The 21,987-nt window shown below is 54.9% G+C and overlaps 1 protein-coding gene and 1 pseudogene across 1 annotated transcript; one reads left to right on the top strand and one right to left on the bottom strand.

Annotated features, from left to right (window-relative positions):
* Positions 1-1,399: 1,399 nt before the first annotated feature.
* GUCA1B (guanylate cyclase activator 1B) lies at positions 1,400-10,931 on the bottom strand. Its single transcript, XM_051855717.2, has 4 exons — positions 10,602-10,931; positions 5,528-5,677; positions 2,581-2,701; positions 1,400-1,982 (listed from the first exon to the last, which is right to left on the bottom strand). Exons 1-4 carry the CDS (start codon positions 10,806-10,808, stop codon positions 1,855-1,857), a joined length of 606 nt encoding a protein of 201 aa, XP_051711677.1. The 5' UTR covers positions 10,809-10,931; the 3' UTR covers positions 1,400-1,854.
* A 9,624-nt stretch (positions 10,932-20,555) lies between these two features.
* Positions 20,556-21,575, top strand: LOC100351258 (magnesium transporter NIPA2 pseudogene; annotated as a pseudogene).
* Positions 21,576-21,987: the final 412 nt, after the last annotated feature.

The raw sequence follows: 21,987 nt of genomic DNA, 5'->3' as shown, positions 1-21,987 counted from the left end.
TGCCACACGGTTTCCCACAAGCCTGTAATTCATTGCTAGTTGGCAATGACCTGACCATCCCTGGTTTAACTCAAATCCCTCTTGCTGCAGTGACACCTCACAACAGCTGGGGAGCAGGGCTGTTTGCTACAGGGGGGCCCATCCCCATTCTTTGCATCCCCCAACTTTAAGGCTACCCTCCCCCCAAGATCTACATAACCACAGAGGACAGTTGTTTTAGCTCTGCTCCTGAACTACAATGGCCTGGCTGTCACGGGCACCTGGGAGAGACACAGGCTGGAGCGTGGTGCCCTTTTTGGCAAAGACGCTCTCCCTCTGGTTGGGAGTCAGCCTCCAGCTGGTGGGGGCGGGGGAGGTGCAGGGAATAGATGGAAAGGGTTGGGGGGCCTCCCAGGGGGATTAGGGAGGGAGACACCAGGTCGGAGGGCACTTCTCTGAGACTGGGGGAACGAGAGAGTGGGTTCCGCTCACCTGCCCGCTGCCCCGACCTTGGACCACCCCAGACAGGGAAGCTGGCCAGCGCCTGCAGCAGGCACGGAGGGGAGGGGGGGTGGGGGGCGGTGCCAGGGGCAGCCTGGCTCCTCCTGCTGGCTGAGGGGTCCTGGAGGTGAGGGCTGGGAAGGTCTCTCTACGTGCTGTGGACGCACGCCCCGCCTCCTTCCGGGCCGCCCTCCCGATATGGGCTCTAACGGTGTCCCGCCTGGATTACTACTCGTGCTTTGAATCAACGGTTTTTATTTCTACAATTGACCTCTAGAGGAAACTTCACACGACTCTATCATGAGATACCCTAGCAGCCAAACCACAGGCTCAGTAGATGAGCGTCGCTCCTCGTGTATTGACGTAAGCACCCAGTTACTCAGGGTGCGGTAGATGCTTCCACTAGCTTTCCTCCATACGCTCCCTGGCCCGGCCGGCCCCAGGGCTGGGAGGGCTCCCAGCGCCTCGGTCCCATCTCAACCACAGTGGTCCCCTCCTCATCTAGTTTCTGTATTGGGGTCACGCATAAGAGTTGGTAAAACGAGAGCGAACTCCACGACTTAAAAAAATACAGGTCTGCCTGCTGCTCACCGCGTCCAGCCTGCTCACTGCCCAGGTGAGGGGCCCGAGGTTCGGGGGGAAGGCCGGCTGGGGTCCCGCCACCGTCGGAGGCAGAGCCTGGCCCACAACCCAGGTCAGAGCCCTCCCCAGGGACACAGAGAAGCTTCCTCTATCCTTTAAGGAGACGCGGGCTGACGGCTGGGAGTCGTGGAAGGTCCAAGCTGGGATGGGAGTGGGGGAAGTGGCGAGTTTGGTGGGTGGGCAGCAGGGCTGGGGAGGCAGCCCTTTGAGCACAGCCGGACCCTGCTGAGGACACACCTGGGAGGAGGACAGGTCCTCGCCCCTCCCCCCCAACACTCCGCGGGATCCTGGGGATTATGGACTTAGTAACTCCCCACCCCCACTTTATCTAGTCTCAACTCCTGCCAGCCCCTTCTCCTGCCAGTCTTGGCATGCCACCCTGCAGCGTGGGCACTCCCACGGCTGATCGGCCCCTGCTTCCAACTGAGAGCTCCGAGACTCCTGTGGGTGCCCCCCACCCACCCGGCCAGGCACAGTTCCGCCAGGAGCAGCTGATGGGGAATGGGGGGGGGGGAGTATCTGAGTTCCCTGGAAGCCCCAGTGACTCCTCCATGTCTGCCCCTGCAGCCCTCCCCCAGCCCCACTCAGCCCTGCGGGAAGAGCTGGGAAGTGCCTGCCAGGGTGGCAGTGGACGTGGACAGGCTGAGCCGGGGCCCCTCCCACAATAGTGAAGTCCTGGGCCAGCCTGGAGTCGTGGAGGGGGTCAGGGACGCCCGTGCGGCCCCAGGCCCCTCAGAACATGGCACTTTTCCGTCTCTGCTGCGAGATCCAGCCGCCAGGGTTCACATCCATCTGCAGCATCTTCATCACCCACGGGTCGCGGCGCGCGCCTTCGATGAACTCGTTCAGAGACAGCTGCCCTGTGAGGCGGCGGCGGGGGTGGGGGTGGAAGGAGACGGTCAGGTGGGAGGGAAGAGCGGGGGCGGCGGCTGGCGGAGGATGCGCCCCCCACCCCTCAGACAGAGCAGTCTGCAGATTAAGGTCCCAAGCTGTGGCTGGCCGACTATCCGATTCTCCAGGTGTGCCCTAGAAGCTTTAAGGGGACTTCTTTGCCCGTGGTAGCGCTAAAATGCTGGGTGGAGCTGAGCCCTCGTCCGTGTGTGTGCTCCAAGCCGGCTCTCTCCCTGCCTCGCCCTGGGACGGACATCTACAGGAAGGACACACCCAGGCACACCTGGGTGCAGGCCCACCCCGAGCCTGCCACTTGAGCACACTGCCCCGGGCCTCCTATCAGCCCCATCCCCAGGCGAGGACGCGGAGAGCAGGCTGAGAAGCTGAATAGGGTCCTCCAGGCCTGCCTGACTGCCTAGCTCCCGTTCCTCCTACTGCCCCCTACTGGCCTCCAGCGGCAGCCCCCGGGGTGTCTGGGTCGCTGTCATTTCATGGAATCCTCGGGAGGGGGAGGGTGCCCAGGGAGACGCGGCCAGAAAGCCCGCCCCCGCTGCTCCGCCCCCTCACCATCTCCGTTCTCATCCACCAGCAGGAAGATCCTGTCCACGACCTGCTCCGGCGTGAGCAGCTCGCCTTGCTGCTCGACCTCCATGTCCACCCGGCAGGCTTTCTTCAGCTTGTAAATCGCCTGCGGAGAAAATCCCCGCGTCCGGACCTGCAAACTGGTCCCCACCCCCGCCACCCACGTCCCAGGAGCCACCTCCCCCTCGCTGCCAGGACCACAAGAGCCAGACCCAGATCCAAGCTGATCTGCCCTGAGGCTAACTCCAGGGAGGGCTAAGCGTCCTCCTGCAGTGCGGGCCTCCCATATGGGTGCTGGTTTGGGTCCTGGCTGCTCGCTGGCCCAGGCTGGGTGGCCACAACCTCTCCCGGCCCCGCTGCCACAGCCAAGCTTGTTCCATGCCCGGGGCAGAACCCAGCCCGGGCCCTGGCAGGCGGGGAACGCTACAGAATTAGGCCTCAGCCTTTCCTTGTTCCCACGGCTGACGACACCCAGAAACCAGGGCCACCGGCTACCTAGGCCAGCAGCCGGGCACGGGGGAGGCAGCCCTTTAATGCCCTTTAAGGGGTTGGCGTTGTGGCGCAGTGGGCTAAAACCTCTGCCTTTGGCGCCGGGTTGGAGTCTGGCTGCTCCAATTCCAGTCCAACTGTGCTATGCCCTGGGAAAGCACTGGAAGATGGCTCAAGTCCTTGGGCCCCTGACCCGTGTGGGAGACCCAGAAGAAGCTCCTGGCTCCTGGCTTCCAATTGGCCCAGCTCCTGCCATTGTGGCCATTTGGGGAGTGAACCAGTGGATGGAATATCTTTCTCTCTATCTCCCTCTCTCTGTCTGTAACTCTACCTCTCAAATAAATAAATCTTTTTTAAAAAGGGATGTTTATTTTGATGCAAAAATATTTTGAAATCCACACTTAGCTTTTTCATAATATGCTTTTCCACAAACTTTTGAAGATGTCCTTATGTATGGATTTCAAAAAGTTTCCAAGCGCTGCTTTTCTCCCTACGTGTCTGCAATGGCTGGGGCCAGGCCAGGGCTAAAGCTGGGACTTCCATCCAGGTCTCTCTCTGGGGGACAGGGACCCAGTGACTTGAGCCATCATTGCTGCCTCCCAGGGTGTGCATTAGGAAGCTGGAGTCAGGAGCTGGAGCCAGCACTTGAACCAAGGCCTCTGACGTAGGATGCAGGCATCTAACATCCACCCCGGACTTTTCATTCCACTTCAACAAACTTTTTGATGGGTAAAATAGAATGACAGAGGTACAGGTGGGGAGAAAAATCGCTTTCTCTTTTGCTCCATCTCCTTGTCCAGTGAGCGCGCCTTTGTGAAGGTGACAGCTATGGGGAGGCACCTTGGTTCCTGGACAGGGTGGGCACTCCGAGGACAGGGCAGAGCCTTAGGGATCTCCTGGCCCCACTGCCCAGCTCACAGCCTGGCACAAAGCGGGCTTGGGGCCAGCGCCATGGCTCACTTGGTTAATCCTCCGCCTGCGGCGCTGGCATCACATATGGGCGCCGGTTCTAGTCCCAGCTGTTCCTCTTCCAGTCCAGCTCTCTGCTGTGGCCCGGGAGGGCAGTGGAGGATGGCCCAAGTGCTTGGGCCCCTGCACCCGCATGGGAGACCAGGAAGAAGCACCTGGCTTCTGGCTTCGGATTGGCGCAGTTCCGGCTGTAGCGGCCATTTGGGGAGTGAACCAACGGAAGGAAGACCTTTCTTTCTCTCTCTCTCACTGTCTATAACTCTACCTGTCAAATAAAAAAAGTGGGGCTCACAGAGGGGTCTGGGGAATCTGAGGGTGGAAGCCACTCCAGCACTCCCAAGGATGTGAACTTGGGAGCCTGCAGGACCTCCGTGAGGCCTCTCCTCCTCTATACAGCAGGGCTAACCTGCTCACCTCCTGGAAAGTTCCGGTGATTAAAATGTTAACCCAGTCTGGAATACACAAGGGGACTTCCAAATGTGGGTGGGAAACTGGAATTAAAAGAGGTTTATTCTGGAGCAGTTCATAATACATTCTTTCTAGGAACTTGTTGAAGATCCCCTGTTATACATGGATTTCAACATTTTTGCACAACAATACATTTATCGTTGAATTCCATGTTCCGTGAGCGGTTTGACGCCACCCGTGTGAGGTCCTTCTCCCCCTTGATCGGCTTGCTGGCAGTCTCTCTGATCCGTTAGTCTTTTCAAAGAAGCGACATTTGATTTTGTTGGCTTTTTTCCTCTTGTGTGCCTGTTTTCTCTTTTATTAATTTATGCTGTTGATATTTCCTTTCTCCTACTTTCTTTTGCTTTAAGAGATTATTTATTCAAACAGCAGAATGAGTGAATGAGTGAGGGTGGGAGGGAGGGATTTTCCATCTGCTGGTTCACTCCCCAAATGGCTGGAATGGCCAGGGCTGGGCCAGGCTGAAGTGGGAGCCAGGAGCTCCGTCTGGGTCTCCCACGTGGGTGAAAGGGACCCAGGTGTTCAGGTCACCCTCTGCTGCCTTCCCAGGCCCCTCAGTAGGAAGCTGGATCTGAGATGGAGCAGCTGGGACTTGAACTGGTGCTCGTAGGGGATGCCGCGGCGTTACAATGCCGGCTCCTCTTCTATTTTCTTTGGGTTTTAATTCACTCCTCTGTTTCCTAATTTATCGAGATGGTTTCTTAGACCATTGATTTTCCAACTTTCTTATTTTCTCATGTTTACATTTCTCTGCAAGGCCAGTTTTAGCTATATTCCATGTTCCAATTATTTTTCAGGTCAAAACACTTACTTGACTCACGGAATTTTGTCCAATTATTTCTGAGGGTTTTTGGGTTTGTAGTTGACTTCTAGCCTAATCCACTGTGGTCAGAAATACTCTGGATGGTTTCACACCTCCCGCACCCCCGCGCCCCCTCCCCCGCCGAGGAGGCCCCCACAGCGCCACCCCGGGGCCGCCCTCCGAGCCCTGCGAGCAGACACTGACCTCCACGATGTCCAGCAGCTCCAGGCGGTCGATGCAGCCGTTGCGGTCCTTGTCGTAGATCTTGAAGGTCCACTTCAGCTTGTGCTCCAGGGTGCCCCTGAGCACGAGGTTCAGGGCGGCCACGTACTCCAGGAAGTCGATGGTGTTGTCCTGCACCGGGAGCGGCTGCTGCTGAGGGTGCACCAGCCACAGCCCCCGCTCCTGCCCTGGGCACATGCGCGAACCCTACTCCTCTCCACGGCCCAGGTGCCGCTGCCTCTTTGCTCATCTGTTCTCTGCCCCTAGGGCCCTTTCTCATTCTTTGTGACCCAACCCTCCCCATCCTTCAAGGCTGGGTCCAGGACCACGGCAGCCACAGCCTCCTTCTCCCTCCACCATACCCCTCGCCCCCAGTCTATAGCGTCTACTGCCAATTCTACATGGTGTTGGACTTGCTCCAGAACTGTAACTTCACATCCCTGGGAGAAATCGGAAGGGCTGACATCACTCCCATTTCTCACTCATGCCTGGCCCAGTGCTGCCTGTGCCCACTTGGGGTCCTGTCAATATTGGCCAAGCAGTGAGCAAATAATGATTTGGACTGGATCTGAATTTGGGTTTCAGGTGGTTCTGAGAGGAGACAAGAAAGCAGGTTTTCGGGGTTTTGGCGGGGAGGATACTGGGCGTTCCCTCTTGTTGAACGTGTTCCTAATGTTTTACACTACACAGTGAACACGTTAGTGCCTGTGTGTTTTTTCTTATCTCTCTGGTAACTTCTCTAGGGTAGATTCCTAGCAGTGGTTGTGTATCCTTTCAAAGGCTATTTTCTTTCATAGTTATTTATTTATTTGAAAGGCAGAGTGACAGAGAGAGTGAGATCTTCCATCTGTAGGTTCACTCCTCAAATGGCGACAGTGGCCAGGGCTGGGCTAGGCTGGGCTCCCATATTCGTCTCCCATGTGGGTTGCAAAGTCTCCAACTCCCAAGCCATCATCCACTGCTTTGCCAGGAGCAAATGGCTCCAGATGGCTGTGATGGCCAGGGCTAGGTCAGGGCGAAACTGGGACGGAAGTACTCAGGCCAGGTCTTCCGGGTGAGTGGCATCAGGGCTGCCTCCCGGCGTCTGCCCTGGTGGAAAGCCTGAGTCAGTAGCCGGAGCTGGGACTGAAGCCCAGGTACTGGAACGTGGCGTGAGACTAAGCCAACCCCCGCTCCCTCGTTGTTTTCAACCTGAACGGAGCTTGAAATGCATTCTCCATGCTACAGATGGGTGACCCAGGCCACTTGGCCAGCAAGCAGCAGGCCTGTTGGCTGCACACCTCTTCTGGTTCAGCGCATGGACAAACTCTGGGCTCGCAGACACAACCCTGTCTAATATGAGGCACGTCTCCCTTCCTGACAGGTGAGCTCACCGGTGTGGCTCCTGCGCGGCCGGGATCATCACTGGGAAGCTTCCAGCAGGACTAATCTACGGGCCCTTGTCAGCTCCAATTACACGCGGGGCCCTGTGAGGGACAGAGACGCCTGGGCCTGTTCTGGAAGGGGCCGGGCTTGGCATCCGCCCTGGGGCAGCACCCGCTGGGGTCTCCCTGAATCCGCCCACGGAGGTGGGTTATGTAAGAATCCCAAGTGCCACTTGATCCTCAGCCTCCCTGTTCGTCCCACCCAGAGGGGAAGAGAGCTGCAGGGGGGAGGTGGGGGGGGGCGTTCCTCCTCTTGCCACCGGGAACCCCTCCCCACCCCCATTTCCATTGTCCCAGGTTTGAGCTAGATCTACGAATGCTTTAATTCGTCCCTGATAGGAAGATTGTGCCAAGGCTGGGCATGGAGTCAGCCCCTGGACAGAGGAACTTCTAGGACATTCTCCCTTTTTTTTTTTTTTTTGACAGGCAGAGTGGACAGTGAGAGAGAGAGAGACAGAGAGAAAGGTCTTCCTTTGCCGTTGGTTCACCCTCCAATGGCCACCATGGCTGGTGTGCTACGGCTGGCGCACTGCGCTGATCCGATGGCAGGAGCCAGGTACTTCTGGTCTCCCATGGGGCGCAGGGCCCAAGCACTTGGGCCATCCTCCACTGCACTCCCTGGCCACTGCAGAGAGCTGGCCTGGAAGAGGGGCAACCGGGACAGAATCCGGCGCCCCGACTGGGACTAGAACCCGGGGTGCCAGCGCCGCAAGGCGGAGGATTAGCCTAGTGTGCCGCGGCGCCCAGGACATTCTCCCTTACAGTAGAACACCAACCAGTGTATCCCAGAGCAGAGGTGGACTAGAAAACCACCCGTGTCGCCGGCTCATTTACGTTAGAGTTTGCTGAGTGCCAGGATCCTGACTCGTCTCAAGACGCTGATTATTGAGAGGAAAAACGGTCCACCACAGTGGGGAAACCTGGCAGACGCCTCCCTGAGCAAATGGTGGAAGGTGACGTCGGTGACGTCGGTGGCGGCCTGGTCTGACACACACACAGGGGCACACGGCAATCCTGCCGGAAGTCTGACAACTGAGTGTCGTCCCTGGGAAACACTGCACAAGCTCAAACTGTGGGCCACTCTACAAAACAACTGGGCTGCAGTCTTCAAAAATGTCTAGGTCACAGAGGACAGAGAAAAGCTGAGGTCAAAGGAGACACAGGAGACAGGTCAGAAAAAAAAAGCTGTAAAAGACACTAGTGGGGAGTAGCTTCCAAATGTCTCCCCATAAAAAATGACAGGCAAGCCAGGTGCTGGCTTTGGGCACTGGCTTGGCTTAATCATCCCTTATGGTATATCTGTATCAAAACAGAACATCCTATATCTTAGGGTGTGTCAATCAAAAATCCTGTTAATTCAAAAAAGCCACTGTTGGGACAACTGACTGAATTTGAACATGGATTGCCACTTAGGTCATAGAATTTTGATCAATGTTCAATTTCCCTATTTTAATAATTGTATTTAAGATAATGTCCTTATTCTTAGAAAATGCACACTGAAATGTTTAGAGGTAAAAAAGCATGATGCTACACTTTCTCTTTAAAAATGTGTGTACAGGGGCCGCCGGCGCCATGGCTCAGTTGATTAATCCTCTACCTGCGGCACCGACATCCCATATGGGTGCTGGGTTCTAGTCCCGGTTGCTCTTCTTCCAGTCCAGCTCTCTGCTGTGGCCCGGGAAGGCAGTGGAGGATGGCCCAAGTGCTTGGGACCCTGCACCCGCATGAGAGACCAGGAAGAAGCACCTGGCTCCTGGCTTCGGATCAGTGCAGCTCTGGCCATGGCAGCCATTTGGGGAGTGAACCAACCAAGAGAAGACCTTTCTCTCTGGCTCTCTCTCTCTCACTGTCTATAACTCCACCTGTCAAATAAAAAAAATGTGTGTACAGTATAAATTATACATGGTGTCTGTGCATACAACACGTTAGCTATACGTGTATATATATGTTGAGAGGGAGAAAATGATAAAGACGTGAATGTAAACAAATAGGGACTCTGAATAAATTGTACAGGAGAGCTACAGGTGCTATTCTTAGAGTTTTTCCTGTAAGTTTAGGATCATCTCAATTAAAAACTACTTAAAAAGCAATGGGGACCGTGAGGTGCTGATTTACAAGAAGAGATGAGGTGTTCCGAGTGCAGCTGTACTACGCCCGGAGGCTTAGTAATCCCTTTTGGAGCTTGGATCTCTACAGAATTGGAGTTCTAGACAAATACAGGGGAGATGGATGCATTTATGATTGTAAGACTTGCTACCTGTGACCTGATATATCTCCTGGTATTTTTAGTTACTTCTCTTGTGAAGTTCAATACTTAAAACATCATTTCCTCTCTGATGTGTGTGTGTGTGTGAAGCAGAGAGGCAGTTCCATCGGCTGAGTCATTCCTCATATGCCTGTACTGGTCGGGGCTGGGCCAGGCTGAAACTGGGAGCTGGGAACTCAATCCATGCCCACATGGGTGTCAGGAGCCCGGCTACTGGGCCACCCCCACCGTCACCCCGGGTCTGCACTGGAGGAAGCTGGAGTCAGCAGCCAGAGCGGGCACTGAAGCCAGGCAGTGCGCTGTGGGACGCGGGCACCTGACTGCCAGGCTGTGCACCAGCCCCCATGTCCTGTTGGACCCACTCCCACCTCCCGCCTGCGCTCCAGGCAGGAGCACTCGACTGGGAGTCAGGACCCCCGAGGATACAACCTTGGGCAAATCAATTCCCTTCCTTTTGCTCCAGTTTTCTCATAATTGAATTTAAAATGACCTAAATGTCCCTCCCCTGCCCCACCCCTGCCATCCCAACCAGCCGCTCCTGACTCAGAGAAAGAAGCGGAGGGGCTCTGGAAAGTCTGAGGCCGCCTCTGTGCTCTGGGGGTGGTGGAACAGCTCCCGGCCGGCCAAGGGCGAGCTCAGGTCTCGGCTAACAGAGCCTGGTCCACGTGGGCCGTCACTTTTGCTCCTGATGTCTGGAGCAACAGAGGCTCTGGGGGGTGTGAAAAAGCAGGCTCGTGGAGCTCAGAGCCTGGGGCCCAAAGTCCACCAAGAGAAGCCCTGGACTGGGGGCCAGCCCACCATCAGCTCTCGGAAGGGGAGACAGGAGCAGGGATGAGAAGTTGCCAAGGGGACCAGTGCTGTGGCATAGTAGGTTAAGCCTCCCCCTGTGGCCCTGGCATTCCATATGGGCACTGATTTGAGTCCTGGTTGCTCCTCTTCCAATTCAGCTCTCTGCTATGGTCTGGGAAAGCAGTAGAAGGTGGCCCAAGTCCTTGGGCTCCTGCACCCACATGGGAGACCTAGAAGAAGCTCCTGGCTGTGGATCAGCCCAGCTCCGGCCATTGTGGCCATTTGGGAAGTGAACCAGCGGATGGAAGATCTTTCTGTCTATAACTCTCCCTATCAAATAAATCAATAAATCTAAAGGAAGGAAGGAAGGAAGGAAGGAAGGAAGGAAGGAAGGAAGGAAGGAAGGAAAGAAAGAGAGAGAGGCTGGGGACCAGAGTGATGGGGAGACAGAAATGAGTTTTGGGGGAAGAGCTGGGAGAGAAGAGCAGGGCAGGGGGGTTCGGGGCGCACCTCTAGCTGAGGAAGAGAGGCGCACCAGCTGGCCTGGCCACCAGCCCTCCCCTCCACGGTGCCTTACCCCGTTCTTGTCGAAGGCTCGGAACATGCCCTCCACATACTGGGTGGCCTCCTCGTTGCCCGTGACCTTGAAGAAGCGCTTGAACTCATGCATGAAGAGGGTGCCACTCGGGCACTCCACCACGAACTTCTTGTACCACTCCTGCAGCTCGGCCACGTCCATCTCGCCGGCCTCCTCCGCCTCCTCCCAGCTGAACTGCTGCCCCATCTTGGCCCCGAGGCACGTCCCGGACGAGGGTCTGTGTCTGCTCCCAGGCCTCTGCCGACTGACGCCTCAGGCTCGGGCCCTCTCCTCTCCCTGCCCAGCTCCTTCTGCAGCTCCAGGCCAGGTGGACGTGATTGGTGGCAGGGGGCAGGTCCAGGACAGCTAAGCTGCCCTAAGACCATTAGACGATTCCCCCGGCAGGTCTGACTCAGGCTGCTCAGCTCCCCAGCCTCCCCCTCCCCCAGCCTTGCAGCCAAGCACCCACACTGGCCCCCGCAGAGGCTGAAGAGGGCAGAGGGCAAGAAACTGGTAGGTGGTAGGGGTGAGGAGGAACTGGGGCGGCAGGCTGGGGCCCTCCCATCTCACACGGGCTGCCTGTCTGGGTGCTAGGCGTCCTGGGCTCCGGAGAGGCCCATCCTGGAGACACAGGAGGCTCTGAAGTCCAGACAGGAAGCCCTGGTGATCCGGGCCTCGCCTGCCCACCTGGCCCAGCGAGCAGCGGCAGACGCTGGGCGGGGAAGGGTCTGGGGAGCCGCTCAGTCCCCGGTGCAGTTTCTCTATTTCTGAGTTAAAATGCAAATGTTGGGGCTGGCCTTGTGGCGCAGCTGGTTAAAGCCATGCCAGCATCCCATATGGGCGCTGGTTTGAGCCCTGGCTGCTCCACTTCCAATCCAGTCTCTGCTAATGAGCCTGGGAAAGCAGCGGAGGAGGGCCAGAGTCCTCAGGCCCCTGCACCCACATGGGAGATCCATTTGGAGCTCCAGGCTCCTGGCTTTAGCCTGGCCTCGCCCAGGCTGTTGCAGCCTTTTTGAGAGAGTAAACCAGCAGTTGGATGACCCCCCTCCCCGCCCCCGTAAGTATTCTTTTAAAAGAAGTAAATAAATAAATAATTTTTTTTAATACAAATGTCTGCCTCCAACCTTATCCAAGACCTAGAGACGGTGCTTTCCTCCCGGACAAGGATCAGGGAGCAAGCCCTTAGTGTCTGCGTGATCTTACTTTTGTGCTAAAGGTCACGCACACCCACCCATCAATTATGGGTACACTCATGCTTATTCCCATGCGCTATAAAAACGACACCTCCAAGAAATCAGAAATCTCCAGATTTCAGTGGAAGTAGCTGCTTAGTCTCTCAGAATCTGGCCTTTGGCACTATTGTTGTGGTGCAGCCAGTTGAGATGCTGCCTATGATGCCAGCATCCCATATGGGCCCCGGTTCAAGTCCCGGCTGCTCCACTTCCGATCCAGCTCTCTGCTGTGGCCTGATAAAACCAATGGAAGATGGCCCGAGTCCTTGGGTCCCTGTCACCCACATGGGAGATCAGGATGGAGGTTCCAGGCTCCTGGCCCAGCCCCAGCCATTGCAGCCATTTGGGGAGTGAACCAGCAGATGGAAAACCTCTCTATCTCTTCCTCTGTCTGTACCCCTGCCTTTCAAATAAATACGTCTTAAACAAAAGAATCTGTGCTTGGACTTGGGGGTGGCACTGCGCATGCCTCGTTCCAGAATGGTGGTGCCCGTTTCCAGGCCTGGTCTCATCTCCCACTGCCCACTGCCTCCAGAGGGCCCCAGTCTCTCCGGGCTCTTCCGCCTTCCCAGCCTCTCCCACTGGGAACCCCGCTTGCTCGGCCATCCTTTTGAGGACTGGTGGATTTTTCTCCCACGTCCCTCAAGATCCCGAGAGCAGGGCTCGCGTCCTTCCCGCTCCTTCCTGTCCTTTCCTTTGCTCTGAAGCCACGCCCCACTCTACTCTCTTCCTCACTCTTCCTCTTCCTCACTGCCATCAGTGGCAGGGGACGTCAACAACTCATCAGACAAGCGGTCCGACCCACACTGGGCCTCAGAGGCCCGGAAGAGCTTTCCTTCCACCCACCTTGCGATCTATGGGCCAACAGCTGCAGCATCTGGAGTGCGTTAGAAATGCAGCCTCGGGCCCCGCCTCAGACCTACTGGATGGAGACCTGTAGGAGTGGGCCGAGCAACACGGAGGCCAGAGTCGCTGCCTGGGCCTCGCTGTCGCCAGTCGCTCTGTTGTGTCTGGAACAGGCAGAGCCAGCTCTCATCCACGAGAGCAAACCCGTCCGGTTTGCTTATTCCAACACCTTCCCTCCAAAAATGCCCCAACTTTGTTGAGAATTCCAACCTGTTGATGTGTTTATTTTTTAAACATTTATTTGCTTATTTGGGAGGCAGGAAGACAGGCCAAGAAAGAGACAGAGAGAGCTTCTATTTCTTTCTTTCTTTCTTTCTTTCTTTCTTTCTTTCTTTCTTTCTTTCTTTCTTTCTTTCTTTCTTTCTTTCTTTCTTTCTTTCTTTCTTTTTGACAGGCAGAGTTAGAGAGACAGAGAGAAAGGTCTTCCTTCCGTTGGTTCACCCCCCAAATGGTTGCTACAGCTGGCGCGCTGCGCCGATCTGAAGCCAGGAGCCAGGTGCTTCTCCTGGTCTCCCAAGAGGGTGTAGGGCCCAAGGACCTGGCCATCCTCCACTGTACTCCCTGGCCACAGCAGAGAGCTGGACTGGAAGAGGAGCAACCGGGACAGAATCCAGTGCCCCGACCAGGACTAGAACCCAGGGTGCCGGCGCCACAGATGGAGGATCAGCCTAGTGAGCCGTGGCGCCGGCCTAGAGCTCCTATTTGTTGATACAGTCCCAAAATGGCCACCATGGCTGGGGTTGGGTCAGAGCTGGTACCAAGAGCTGGGAATGCAATTCGGGTCTCCCATGGGTGGCAGGGACCTGCTTACTTGAGCCATCGCCTGCTGCCTCCCAGGGTGGGCACTAGCAGGAAGCTGGAATGGGAGTGGGTTCAGGACTTGAACCCAGGCACTTGGATATAGGGTGCGGGCATCCCAGGCCGCGTCATACCTGCTGTGCCGAGCGCCCTCCCCCAGAGTGTTTTAACATCTGCCACCTCGTTCACATCTGCTTTCCTCTTTATCCTTATTTCATGGCCAGCACTAAAGCCATGTCCTTGCCATAACCTTGTCTTTTTCAAAAATTTATTTATTTGATAGAGTTAGAGAGAGAGAGAGAGAGATTGGGAGGGAGGGAGAGAGAGAGAGAGAGAGAGCGATCTTCCATCTGCTGGACTCCCCAGATGGCTGCAAGGAGCCAGGAGCTTCATCCGGGTCTTCCACATGGGTGGCAGGGATCCAAACACTTGAGCCATCTTCCTCTGCTTTCCCAGGCCATTAATAGGGAGCTGGATTGGACGCGGAGCATCCAAGACATGAACTGGTGCCCATATGGGATGCTGGCATTGCAGGCGCTGGTTTAACCTGCTACACCACAATGCTGGCCCCCATAACCTTGACTTTTGTGTTCTTCCCTCCTCCTAACTACCCTCTTGGTAAAACCTGACTCAGGCTGAAGCGATGCACTCATCAAGTGCCAACGCCTCACCTGCACCCAGGAGGCAGCACACTGCTGGGGAGGTCCTGAAATCACGCGGCCTGCACGCACTTCAGACCTCGCCCGGCACCCGTACTGCGCACTCTTCCCTGCCGGATTCGCTCCCATTCCGAGCTGAGTTCTGCAGGGCTTCCCGCCCTTGCAGCTTCCACTCACGCCCACGCTCAGCTGGTGCCCCAGCCGCACCTTCATAGACACAGATGGAGCAGGGATGGCCCATCTTCCCCCGTGATCGCCGCCTTGTCCCCACCTGTGCCCAGCTCCCCCACTCCCATCTGGTTTCAACGCAGGCGGTGTCTTCCCCATCCTGCTGCTCCTGTCATCTCCGCCCCTCACTTCCTGGATCACATCTCCTCATTCTTCCCTGTCTGATCCACCATTCCAGTGGCATTCAGCGGCATCTTTACTAAGGCAAAACAAAATGGACATCCTGGGGCCGGCGCCGTGGCACAGTAGGTTAATCCTCAGCCTGCGGTGCTGGCATCCCATGTGGGCGCCGGTTCGAGGCCTGGCTGCCCCTCCTCCAGTCCAGCTCTCTGTTGTGGCCTGGAAGAGCAGTAGAAGATGGCCCAAATCCTTGGGCCCTGCACTCACATGGGAGACCAGGAAGAAGCACCTGGCTCCTGGTTTTGGATCAGCACAGCTCCGGCCGTTGCAGCCATTTGGGGAGTGAACCAACAGAAGGAAGACCTTTCTCTCTGTCTCTCCCTCTCACTGTCTGTGACTACTTCTCAAATAAATAAATAAATAAAATCTTTTTTTTTTTTAAAAAAATGGACATCCTTCCTTGGCCTCACATTCAGGGGCAACTGTGACTTTTCACAGATGCCAGACACTTTCGCCAGCATGGGTCATACAATAAATATTGAATAAGTATTAAGTAAAAATTTTTTTAAAAATTTAAGATTCATTTTATTCATATGAACGACAGTTACACAGAAAGAGGTAGAGACAGAGAGAGAGGTCTTCCATCCACTGGTTCACTCCCCAGATGGCCGCAATGGCAGGAGTGGCGTCAATCCGAAGCCAGGAGCCAGGAGCTTCTTCCGGGTCTCTCACATGGGTGCAGGGGCCCAAGACTTCGACCATCTTCTATTGCTTTCCCAGGCTATAGCAGAGAGCTGGACTGGAAGAGAAGCAGCCGGGACTAGAACCGGCGTCCATTGGGATGCCGACGCTTCAGGCCAGGGCTTTAACCCATTGCACCACAGCACCGGCCCCTAAATATCAAAAAAATTATACTGTATTGGCCAGCGCCACGGCTCACTAGGCTAATCCTCCGCCTGCAGCGCTGGCACCCCAGGTTCTAGTCCCGGTTGGGGCGCCAGTTCTGTCCAGGTTGCTCCTCTTCCAATCCAGCTCTCTGCTGTGGCCCGGGAGTGCAGCAGAAGATGGCCCAAGTGCTTGGACCCTGCACCCGCATGGGAGATCAGGAAGAAGCACCCGGCTCCTGGCTTCAGATTGGTGCAGTGCGCAGGCCGTAGCAGCCATTAGGGGAGTGAACCAACGGAAGGAAGACCTTTCTCTCTGTCTCTCTCTCTCTCACTGTCTATAACTCTGTCAAATAAATAATAATAAAATAAAATAAATTATACTGTATCATTCATGAACATAACCCAGACTTATTTTTCCTTTTTCGTTATGATTTTGAAAGAAATTAAAAATATTATGGGTCCTAGGCACTGTGCCCACACTCCCCTCTCGCTATCCTCACTTTTGCTCCCCTTATAGTGAAACCACTCATGGCTGATGTATTTTCCAAAAAAGGCACAAGAGTTCCAGGCTCACATGCTCGTCTCATCAAGGGGAAAAGTCTATTTATCCTTCTTTTAGACCCGGGTGAGCCTTTGGCTGCACCATTGAGAATACCCGGAAGTGACACTGCCTTCCAAGGCATACTCATCAAGTGACAGATTTCCATGGAAGCAGGCGCCATGCTGTGAAGACAAGGGCGTACGGAGGGTTCCAGCTGACGGTCTCAGCACGGGTGTCCGCTGACACCAGCCTCAGCCTCAGATGACTGCGGCCCCAGCCTTTGGGCTTCCCCAGCTGATACCAAGTGGGGCAGACGCTGTCCCACAGAGCCCTGATCAAACTGCAGATCTGTGTGCGAAGCAAATGTTTTATCACTATTTTAAGCCACTAAGTGTTGGATATTTTCTAAGTTAGTAACAGGTCATGGAACATTCTGAAACCTGTTCTGCATCCTCTTAAAATTGTTTTAAAATTTACTTGAAAGTTCAGAGTTACGGGGGAGAGAGAGAGAGAGAGATCTTCCATCCACTGGTTCACTCCCCAAATGGTCACAAAGGCCAGGATTGGGCCAGGCTGAATCAGGAGCCCAGGGTTTCTTCTGGGTCTCCCATGTGGGTGCAGGGGCTCAAGCACTTGGGGCATCTTCCGCTGCCTTCCCAGGTGCATTAGCAGGGAGACAGATTGGAAGTGGAAGAGCTAGGACTTGAACTGGTGCTGTTATGAGCGATGCTGATGTCACAGGTGGTAGCTTAATCTGTTGTACCTCAAAGCCAGCCCCTATGGCAGGCTAATTTTTAAGTTGACCACTTTATATGGCTCGAGAATAATGTTATAAATATCCCAATGGCCCTTGGCAGGAAAAAAGGTTCCCCACCCCTGTTCTAAAGTCTAAGTCAACCCTGCCACTCTGTTGCTCAACACCCCTCCTCCGCCGTAACTTTCTATTTAAACAAATATAACATCTTCCAGTCCTAAGACACATTCCAGGATCCCGCCAGGGCCTGCTTTTGTCTTCATGTCCCTCGTTCTCTCAGCGCAAGCACACCAAGCTCTCTGGAACCGGGGTCTTAGCATCTGTTGTTCCACCTGCCTGGACCACTCATTGTGGGGATCTTCATGGTCACTCAATTCTGACATCAGCCCACTTCTTTTCATTGCTTACTTGCAACGGAAGCTATCTGATTTTCTTTTCTTTCTTTTTTCCTCTTTGACAGGTAGAGTTATAGACAGTGAGAGAGAGACAGAGAGAAAGGTCTTCCTTCTATTGGTTCACTCCCCAAATGACTGCCACGGCCGGCGCTGAGCCAATCAAAAGCCAGGAATGGGGTGCTTCCTCCTAGTCTCCCATGTGGGTGCAGGGATCCAAGCACCTGGGCCATCCTCTGCTGCCCCCCCCCCCCCCCCCCCCGGGCCACAGCAGAGAGCTGGACTGGAAGAGAAGCAACCGGGACTAGAACCCGGGGTGCCGGTGCCGCAGGCAGAGGATTAGCCTATTGAGCTGTGGCACCGGCCCTGATTTTCTTTACTCTCTGTCTTCCTCACTAGTCTGTGATCTTCGACAACTTCACCACGCACACTGCGGAATTCTGGGATTCAGAAGAGTGTTCGGCATACTTGAGGGAACCAGTACTTACTTGATAACTGAGCCAAGCACTTGACACCCAGCCAATACTGAATTAAAGTGAGATGCTGCTCCCTCGCTTCCCCAGACAATTCCTCTTGACTCTTTTGACAGGGCCCAGACTAGCGGATCGCTGCTGGAGAGAGGCAATGGAAGGGGAAGTGGTGTGTGTGTGTGTGTGTGTGTGTGTGGCACAGTAGCCGCCTGCAGTGCTGGCATCCCATATCAGAGCTCCGGTTCATGTCCCGGCTGTTCCACTCCCTATCCAGTTCCCCGCTAATGCATCTGGGAAAGCAGTGGAAGATGGCCCAAGTGCATGGGCCCCTGCACCCATGTGGGAGATCAGGATGGAGTTCCTGGCACCTGACTTCAGGCTGACCCAGACCTGGTGATAGCAACCATTTGGAGGAGTGAACCAGCTGATGGGAGATCTCTGTCTCTCCTTCTCTCTGCCTATCAAATAAATAAATCTTTATAAAATGAGAAGTCATTGAAGATCATCTATCCTGGTGATGTCCACCCTTTCCCCCACCTCAGCCCACATGAAGGCAACAGGTGCCCATGGCAGCTCTGGCCGTGTGCCCGCAGCATCTCAGGGGCTCTGCGAAGGTGGTGTTAGCCCTGTCTACCCCTTTGTATTGATGTTTAAGTAACACAGAGGAGTGACTAAAGGACTAAGAAACTGTGTGGGGGCTGGTGCTGTGGCTTAGCAGATTGAGACACCGCATGTAGCACCAGCATCCCATCCCAGTGCCAGTTTGAGTCCTGGCTGCTCCATTTCTGTTCCAGCTTCTTGCTAATGGCCTGGGAAAGCAGTGGAAGATGGCCCAAGTGCTTGGGCCCCCTGTACCATGTGGGAGACCTGGAAGATGCTCCTGGCTTCAGCGTGGCCCACCCCCAACCTTTGTGGCCATTTGGGGAGTGGAAGCAGGTGGAAGATCTCTCTCTGTGCTACTCCTCTCTCTCTTTGTAACTCTTTCAAATAAATAAGTACAACTTAAAAAAAAAAAAACTGTGTAAATACAGTAACTTGATTAAGCTTCTGGCTGCAGAATCTAAGCTGATTGGCTTGTCCCATGGGTCAGTTGCCCATGACCTGCCCTATAAATATCGCTGAGCTATTGAGGTATAAATATATCGTTTTAAAGAGGATTAGGAATCCACAGAGAGAAATGATAGCTTCAAGTGATAACAATAGTAAGGATTTAAGGAGGGCAGGGTTAGCAACTGATCTGGGGATTTGCAAAGAGAACCCTGGGGATTGCAGGCAGCCAGCCAGAAGCCTGGCTCCAGGGCCAAAGAAATGCTTACAAGCAACAAACTAATGTACACCCAGCCTCAGCCAGGCCCTGCCCTGGGCCCTCGTGGAAACTGGCTCTGGGCCAGAGTGCTTGCTCCAAGGGCGCTTGGAGCCTACACTTGCGTGTGGCCTCCTAAGATGCTCAGGCCCAGGGTTCGCGGCGGGCCTGCCAGGACGGCACTCACAGCCTCGTTCCTTAGATTCTTCCCCCAATCAATCCCTTCCCTTGTAAGCATTAGAGCAGGGGCGGGGAGCTGCTCCACTCCTCTGCCAAGCGCCACTTGGGTATTTACAACATCATTCGTGGGCCATACACGGTTGTCAGCTCACTAATGAGCCTGCTGTGGAGGTACTGAATTTCAAGTCCCACCTGCTGCTGCCTTGGCAGGGCCAGGCCGGATGACTTTGTGGGCCGGCCCTGCTTTACTGGGAAGGAGTTCACTGTGCTCATGGGAAAAGGGAAACACATTTGGGAATCAGGCTTGGTTATTATTATTATTATAGAGATTTATTATTTGAAAGAGTTATAGAGAAGGAGACGCAGAAAGAGAAAGAGAATCTTTCGCTTGCTGGTTCACTCCCCAAATGGCCACAATGGCCAGGGCTGGGCCAGGAGCTTCTTGATTATTTTAATATGTGGCCACTTCATGGGGCCTCCGACATCAGCCAGTCCAGGCCCCCACTGAAGCAAGACTTTCTCAGCAGGCAACCCCAAGCCAGTGGCCATGCACCTAGGGATGCTGGTGCCACGGCTCCTGGGCTGCCCCTCAAGCCTGAGACTGGTTACCAGGAACTTGGGGCCCGGGCAAGGATTTGCCAAACATGTTGGGAAGCCTCGGCCAGAGCTGCCCTCCCTTGCCCCTGCTACCCCAGGAAGCCGATGTCCACGTCAGGGTTCCTGGTGCCCTCTGCCCTGGCTGTGGTCGCTCCTGGGCCAGAAGAGCCCAGCTCCCAGCCAACTTCTGCAGGACACTCGAGTGAGTAGCCAGACCCGAACTTACAGTATCAATAAAGCAGTTCTTCGATGTATGGAAAAAAAAAGATGTGGCCTTTTTTTTCCTCTCTGCCTCTTTAAATTTCTAGGGGCTGTCTCTATCACAAAACCAAATTCAAATCAACTTCACCTTTCTTGGCTTCAGCGTCATCTGTACACTGAGAAGGCAAGTCCTAGCTCTCTCAGCCTTGGTTTTTCTCTTCTGTACAATGGGGACAGGGTGGCCCTTGCAGCTGGGGGGCCGAGGGTCATCTGGTGCAGGTACCCCCTCGGTGCTCCCCACAGAGGCGGCGCGCATGGCTGCAGTCCTGGGTGCTCGCACTCCCCCCCCCAACCCCGGACAGCGACAAAGGCTGGAGCCACCCTGCCAGGGCTTGAAGCTGTAGGTGGGAATAAAGGGTAGCGTTTACCAGGCAACGAGAGCGCATAAATCCTCTCTAACGTCCTCCAGCCCTCTTTTCCCAGGAGAGAACGTGCCCCCCTGGCTGTGATGCAGACTGGGAGCAGAGTGTTAACAGGTACGAGGACAGCGAAGCAACGCAACCCTTCCAGGACATTCCTCCTGATCTGTCCCGAACTAACTGCAGGCTGCATCATCCTGCCTCCAGGACCAGCGGTTTCTTCTGTGATCAATGCGATTCACAGGAATTCCTTAGGGAACAGACAAGATGAGTTAAGGGTGTGGAAAATATGACTTTTCTACTGGTCTGGGATTGGCTACGAGCTCCAGTATTTTCGTTGGAGGGAGTTTCATTTTGGGGGGGTGGGGAGAAGACTTCTGCGACTTGCAAGAAAAGGCCCCAGGAGAGCAGGTCAAGGTGGTCACGCACATCTTACAGAAGGCTGCGGTGGGCGGGACCGCTGTCCATGGGAGCTGAGGAGGTGGCCATCTTTGGGCTCATGCATTTGCACCAGCCACGGTAGGGCCTCCGCTAGGAGCTCTCGGCCTCCTCCTGCCATTCTTTCTTCAAACTTTCTAGAGAGACTTCATCCTCATGGGAACATTGGATGCTCCCGAAGCATTCTGCGACCTAGCTATGGCCATTCATGCTCCAGCAGGAGAGGAGGCTGAGACCTCACGTGAAGCGTCTCACAAACTAGGTGCTCCAGGTTTTGTGGTCTTGGCAACACCTGTGGTCAGTGTCCTTGACCTTCATCTTGGTGGCAGGCCTTCGCCATGGACAAACATTCTGGCGTCCACAGCAATCTGTTCCATCGCTGGCGCATTTCCAGTGTCGGGGTGACGGGCCTGGGCATGGCTAGCGAGGAGCTGCTTGCAGGAAGGCCCGTGCTTTCCAGCCCGCGCTGAGCCTGCTCGCCTGTGTGAGCACACACTCATGACCTGAACAGGGCCCTGGGCACAGCCAGCACTGCCTCGTGACTCCAGGATGTGACGTATTCTTCACGTGTTCAGCTTTTCTTTGTAAGGACTGGAAAGATGCCTGTGGATGATGGCACTGGCACTGCGTGGCTTTACAGTCCCTGTGGGGACCTTCCTGCTGCACGCCTTTAAAGATGTCAGCTTTACTCTGCAAGTTTGCCCATGTCTCTTTGGAAAGATGAAAAAGCAGTAAATGGCCAGTGCCGCGGCTCACTAGGCTAATCCTCCCCCTTGCGGTGCCGGCACACTGGGTTCTAGTCCCGGTCGGGGCACCGGATTCTGTCCCGGTTGCCCCTCTTCCAGGCTAGCTCTCTGCTGTGGCCCAGGAGTGCAGTGGAGGATGGCCCAAGTGCTTGGGCCCTGCACCCCATGGGAGACCAGGAGAAGCACCTGGCTCCTGCCATTGGATCAGCACAGTGTGCCGGCCGCAGCACGCCAGCCGTGGTGGCCATTGGAGGGTGAACCAACGGCAAAGGAAGACCTTTCTCTCTGTCTCTCTCACTGTCCACTCTGCCTGTCAAAAAAAAAAAAAAAAAAAAAAAAAAGCAGTAAATGGCAATTTCTCTAATATGTATGAAGTTCTTAATAGTAGTGAAGAAGACTTAACCTGTGGAATTGAACAACACCCTGGTGACAATATCTCCTGAAGAAATGGAAACCTAACAGCTATTTAAGAAAATGTAATTAAAAGGCTAATCTATTTTTTTAAAAAATGGGGA

The sequence above is a fragment of the Oryctolagus cuniculus genome, chromosome 5 (genome assembly GCF_964237555.1).
Source record: "Oryctolagus cuniculus chromosome 5, mOryCun1.1, whole genome shotgun sequence".
NCBI lineage: Eukaryota > Metazoa > Chordata > Mammalia > Lagomorpha > Leporidae > Oryctolagus > Oryctolagus cuniculus.
Note: the sequence above shows the minus strand (reverse complement) of the source record. Positions and strands in the feature narration are given on the sequence as shown.

Coding starts and splice junctions, on each gene's coding strand:
- GUCA1B (XM_051855717.2), bottom strand. CDS start 10,808: ATGGGGCAGCAGTTCAGCTGGGAGGAGGCGGAGGAGGCCGGCGAGATG. Junction 2,702..5,527: donor AGCTGCTGGACATCGTGGAG/GTCAGTGTCTGC, acceptor TTTTCTCCGCAG/GCGATTTACAAGCTGAAGAA. Junction 1,983..2,580: donor GGTGGATGAGAACGGAGATG/GTGAGGGGGCGG, acceptor GCCGCCTCACAG/GGCAGCTGTCTCTGAACGAG.